Source organism: Rhinopithecus roxellana, chromosome 20 (genome assembly GCF_007565055.1).
Source record: "Rhinopithecus roxellana isolate Shanxi Qingling chromosome 20, ASM756505v1, whole genome shotgun sequence".
Classification (NCBI taxonomy): Eukaryota; Metazoa; Chordata; class Mammalia; order Primates; family Cercopithecidae; genus Rhinopithecus; species Rhinopithecus roxellana.
Genome location: NC_044568.1, coordinates 25,563,341 through 25,569,269, shown reverse-complemented (window position 1 = coordinate 25,569,269; position 5,929 = coordinate 25,563,341). Strand labels below are relative to the sequence as shown.

The 5,929-nt window shown below is 42.6% G+C and overlaps 1 protein-coding gene across 3 annotated transcripts in view; it reads right to left on the bottom strand.

Moving 5' to 3' along the window:
- Positions 1 to 96: 96 nt before the first annotated feature.
- Positions 97 to 5,929, bottom strand: part of NFATC3 (nuclear factor of activated T cells 3) — a 162,908-nt gene continuing 157,075 nt past the window's right edge. The window contains exon 10 of one of the 3 annotated variants that reach the window (XM_010355051.2): positions 97 to 2,732. In XM_010355051.2, coding sequence (XP_010353353.1) covers positions 2,611 to 2,732 — 122 coding nt within the window. In that variant the 3' untranslated portion in view covers positions 97 to 2,610. The remainder of the gene's footprint in view (positions 2,733 to 5,929) is intronic. The other 2 variants (XM_010355052.2, XM_030924648.1) reach the window with 2 other exon arrangements.

The following is a 5,929-nucleotide window of genomic DNA, read 5'->3' as shown; positions in this document are numbered from 1 at the left end:
TCTGAGCCTTAAAGATCCATTCTGAATACCAAAGACAAGGTTTCACAGCCAGGCCCAGAAGAGGTCTGGTGATAATGGCTGGCCCTAGGTGGGGATAGTTTATACCTGGGCAGCAGCACCACACATGAACCCGAAGACATGTTCCTTTTAAAGCTGTTTTCAGCCATGTTTCTCTGTGCATCTCCAGTAAGCAGAAGGCTACTCACTCCATTCCTCAACCCAAGAGCTAGCACAGTTAGAGTAGGAGGGGGTGCATACTAGCACGTGCCCAGTTGCTCAGTGCTGCTACTATAAATTGATTTGCATAGTCCAATGGATGTGTGCTTTAACACCACTATGTTGCACAAAAATTTAAGTCTTTATCTACAAAGCCAAAAAATATTGACTCTTAACACCAAAGCTTTTACAAAGCTGATATAAAAATGCTTACATAGTATACAAAGCTCTATTTTAAAATTTAATGTTTATTTTAAATAGGAAAGCATTTCTAGTGCTACAGGCATCAAGGTATTTAGAAGGCATCAAAATTTGGTGCATAGCAACTCTGGATCATAGAGGCTTTTAATTCTTGAGGGCAGCAAAGCAGCCCCCAAAGGGTATTGCAAGGGGAACTCTTGCAATAACCCCATGTGAGGCAGCTACACCAGGGGCAAAAGGGTAGAGGCAAGTCTGGCCATTTCTCTGTAATGTCAATCGAGAGGCCAACTTCTTGCCCCTCCAAAGGAAGCTGTGGGCTTCCAACCACAGGCCCAGAAGCAAATCTCACTATCCACATTCTGTGACACAACTTACTTTTCAAGAAAATTTGAAACCATCCAGCTCCAAGAGGGGCCACAGTGATCTGCTGAAGGACAGACCTTTTTCTCTAACTTTAGGGGAGAAATCTGAAATATATATATATATATATATATATATTTTTTTTTTTTAAAGACCATACTTCCTCATCCTGAGTCAATAGCTCCAACCCTACTGACAACAGGTGGTGGGCAATAGGCCAGCTCCCTTTCCCAGGCCTGAACTGGCCTCAGTAGAGAGAGTCCTGGCATCAAGGGCCTGCAGTCTCCTGGAATAACAGCATCAGGCCTTTAACCAGCACACTGTCTTACATATAGGCACTCAAAAAATCTGCTTCCTGAATCAAGGGAAGTATGTTATTTCATTTGAAAGCATACTGCAAACTTCAGAGGCTCTGTAATAGGCCTAGGAACAGGTAAAAGATCCCATTAGGGAGAGGGGTAAGGGCAGGTTGTTTTTTTTTTAAGTACCCAACTTGGGTACCTCCTTTGGTAGACAGCAGGCTGCAGTTTCTGCTGGGCCCTGCCTTGGACACCAGTCTCACCAGCAGCAGCACCAGGGTGTCTTTGGTGTGGAGGGTCAGGTTTTCACTTCTGGATGTGCTCAGAGCCTTCTGGGGAAAAGGCTGGTTTTTAGATCATACAGACAGGACAGGGTAGGTTAGAATCATTTTGGGCTATAAACAGAATGGCAGATAAGCCTTCCATGCTAGTGTGACTCTTAAAACCTTCCCATCTGGAGTCCTGTATTTTCTCTGCCCATGCTGATGTACAGCTCACCTGTGCTTTAGCTCTGCACACAGCCTGGCCTCTAGAGAAGAGTTAGAACTACGAAGCTGCCTAAACCACCGTGAGGCTGACTTCAAAGGTCACAGAACAACCAAAGGCAGATGCTCCTGTTTGGAAAAGGTTCTAGGACCAGATGACACAAATAGGAAGAGCACTGAACAGCTTACTAGTTTTTATCATGGCAAGAAATGAAAGTGACCAAGCTAAAACCCCACCATTCAGAGTCACCTTAAATGTAGCCATGTAACCCAGGGTCCTGAGGGAAAAAGCAATTTCAACATGGAGCCAGTATGGAGAGATTGCAAGATTACCTAGAAAGTTACCAAAAGGCTATGCTCTGGAATGTCTTTTTATATTCCAACACTTCAGTGATGGAATGGTCTCTTCTCATTTTATCTAACAACAGTTTAGTTTTATAAAGAGGTATGAGCTACATTTGGCTTTATTTCCTATAAATCTATGAAAATCTTTAGGACACATGCTGACTTTCTGAGGCATAGGTGTGGGCTTGGGATTTTTTTCTTGTTTTTCTTTTTCTTCTTTTTTTTTCTTTTTTCTTTTTCTTTTTTTTTTTTTTTGTTTTGTTTTGTTTTTTTTTTTTTTGCTTCTGGAAGGTCTTATCAAAAGTTCCTATTTTAAAAATTATCATAAAAACTAAAGGGCCCTTCAAATGACCATAAAGCAGTACAAATCACCAATCCTCCCTAAGTAACCAGGTCACCTGCAAAAGCAGCACCTCGGAAACAAGAGCCTGCTGCATTCACACTCAAAGCACCCATCATGTAAAAGTATCCTAGTTATATATAAAAAGCAAAGCTCGTTTCCCCAAAGCTCAAACAGCCTATGCTGCTCCTGTTCTTTTACAAAATCTACCCAAGGCCTGAGGTGGAGGAACGCTGCTTTCCCCACAAATGGTGAGTCCCACTCCTGGTGCCAGACCTGAAGGCTGCAGAGCTGGAAACCCAAGGTCCAAGGAGAGAAACATGCTGAGAAGTTGGTGGTGGACACAAGGCTGCAGTGAGCACTGTTAGAGTCCATCAGATCTTCCTAAATCCAGGGACTCAGGACTCGGGAGGGGAGCCTGCCTGCTCACCCCTGCTCCTTGGGAAACAGAAATCTGGGACATGTCTCTCCCAATTATCTCGTTCACTGAAAAACAAGAAAAGGGAGAATGATTAGTGACCTCTGAGTGACTAGCCTTATGATGCGAAGCGCTGAGCTCTACCTCAGACATTTCCCTTCCCATGGCTTCCTGTAAAGATAAAGGCAGTATCTGAAGCCTACTCCTGAGCTAAGTGGCATTAGAGATGGAAACATCACTCCACAAACTGCTCCGGACCTCTTTTTCTCTCCCTCTCATTCAGTTCATTTTGGGTTAGGAAGGGGGCTTACCCTCACTCTAAAGGTACTTTTAAATAAGTATTCACCTTACTCTAACTTTTCTTTAATTCGTATCTCTTTGAGAAAGTTTTTATTTTCTACAATGCCACCTCCTATGTAAATGGAATGAAAATAAATGCTTTGGTCAGAATAAACCACTGTGATGTGGGGGTGATTTTGCTACTCTATCCTAATACAAGCACTCTTTATTATGTGGGGGCATTTCTGTTGTTTGTGGTCTTTTCTGATTGGAGGCTCTAGCTTTTCTGTTAATTTCTCTGATGTTCCAAGCACCTCAGGGAGGTACAGTGCTCTGTGAGGTCCAGAGCAAAGAATTTCCATCTTATGGAACTAACATAGAAGGGAACATCCCAAATCCCCCAAATAAGAAACTTTAGTTCTCATATCATTTCATTCCTTGCCTTATCAACTAAACTCTACGCTAATTCCACTCCTAGGCATATATACAAGAGAAGTGAAAACATATGTCCATAATAAAAACTTTCAAATGTTCACAGCAGCATTATTAATAATAGCCAAAAAGTGGAAACAATCCAAATGTCTACCAAATGATGAATGGATAAACGGTAAGTTGTCTCTATCCATAAAATGGAGTATCAGCCTTGAAATGTAATGAAGTTCTGATATATGCTTGAGCCTTGAAAACAGTCTGCTAAGTCAAAGAGGCCAGATACGAAAGGTCATATACAATTCCATTTATATGAAATGTCCAGAACAGGCCAATCCATAGAGACAGAAAAGAGATTACAGGTTGTGGAGAGGGAGAAACGGGGAGTGATTACTAATGGGTATGGAGTTTCTTTTCAGAGTAATGAAAATAGAGTTATAAAATTAGGTACAAGTATCCAGGTGCGGTGTCTCATGCCTGTAATCCCAGCACTTTGGGAGGCTGAGGCGGGCGGGTCACCTGAGGTCGGGAGCTTGAGACCAGTCTGACCAAAACGGAGAAACCCCGTCTCTACTAAAAATACAAAATTAGCCGGGTGTGCTGGTGCATGCCTGTAATCCCAGCTACTTGGGAGGATGAGGCAGGAGAATCACTTGAACCCGGGAGGTGGAGGTTGCAGTGAGCCGAGACTGCACCATGCACTCCAGTCTGGGAAACAACAGTGAGACTCTGTCTCAAAAAATAAATTAATTAATAAAAATAAAAATAGATACTAGTAATAGTTGCAAAACTCTGACTATACTAAAAACCACTCAGTTGTATACTTTTAAGGATAAATTTTTTTTTCGTTTTTGAGACAGAGTCTCGAACTGTCGCCTGGACTGGAGTGCAGTGACGTGATCTCAGCTCACTGCAACCTCTGCCTCCTGGGTTCAAAGCAATTCTCCTGTCTCAGCCTCCTAAGTAGCTGGGATTACAGGCACCCACCACCACGCCCAGCTAATATTTTTGTATTTTTAGTAGAGACAGGGTTTCACTATGTTGGCCAGGCTGGTCTCAAACTCCTGACCTCGTGATCCACCCACCTCAGCCTCCCAAAGTGCTGGGATTACAGGTGTGAGCCACTGCACCCGGCCTTTAAGGACAAATTTTATGGTATGTGAATTATATCTCGTTACAGCTGTTATAAACAAAAATAGACCAAAACAAAAAGTTTTCTATACTTAGAATTTGATGTGATCATAGAGCAAAGAAACACTAACAAACATTTAAAAAATCTTGCAAGTATTAACATCTAATATTTTTCTAGTTTACCACAGTTAAGAACAAAAATTTCTCAAACTCATATGGCTATAAGAAGGGAATTAATATTTACTAATTCAGTTGCTTGAACCCAGGATGTGGAGGTTGCAGTGAGCCAAGATTGTGCCACTGCAGTCCAGGCTGGGCGACAACGCAAGACTCCATCTAAAAAAAAAAAAAAAAAAGGCCGGGCGCAGTGGCTCATGCCTGTAATCCCAGCACTCTGAGAGGCCAAGGAGGGCAGATCACCTGAGGTCAGAAGTTCAAGACCAGCCTGGCCATGGTGAAACCCTGTCTCTACTTAAAATACAAAAAATTAGCTGGGTGTGGTGGTACGCGCCTGTAATCCCAGTTACTCAGGAGGCTGAAGCAGGAGAATTGCTTGAATCTGGGAGGCAGAGGTTGCAGTGAGCCGAGATCACGCCATTGCATTCCAGACTGGGGGACAAAAGTGAAACTTCGTCTCAAAACAAAAACAAAAACACTACTAATTCAGGACGGGCGTGGTGGCTCACACCTGTAATCCCAGCACTTTGGGAGGCCAAGGCGGGTGGATCACCTGAGGTGAGGAGTTTGAGACTAGCCTGGCCAACATGGTGAAATCCCATCTCTATTAAATATACCAAAAAGTTAGCAGGGTGTAGTGATGCACGCCTGTAGTCCCAGCTACTTGGGAGGCTGAGGCAGGAGAACTGCTTGAACCCAGGAGGTGGAGGTTGCAGTGAGCCGAGATGGCGCCATTGCACTCCAGCCTGGGAGACAAGAGAGAAACTCTGTCTAAAAAAAAATATATATATGTGTGTGTGTGTGTGTGTGTGTGTGTGTGTGTGTGTGTATGTGTACTGAATGTAGTTAGTACTGAATGTAGAACAGTAAAGAAGTAGGGACTAGAAGCCAAATACATATATATATTTACTAATTCCACAAATATTTACTGAGCATTTATAGTTTAGGTTTTACAACTGAAATCTTATTTCAGTTAATCTTCACAATACTTTATTATCTCACTTTACAGATGAATTAACTGAGGCTTTGACAGGTCACATAATTTGCCTTAAAGTTACATGCTCGTGGAATCAGCCTCAAAATACCAGTTGTGTTCTTAGAAGTCAAAATACAGAGATGGAAGGAAATGACTGAGATAAAGAAAATGCAAAGGAGCTGGGTAAAATGTGGTGATCCTAGTGGGAGGGAGAGCAAGTGTGATGGTAAGGAGATAAAAGAAGTGGTGATTTACCACCACTAAAGTTTTGAG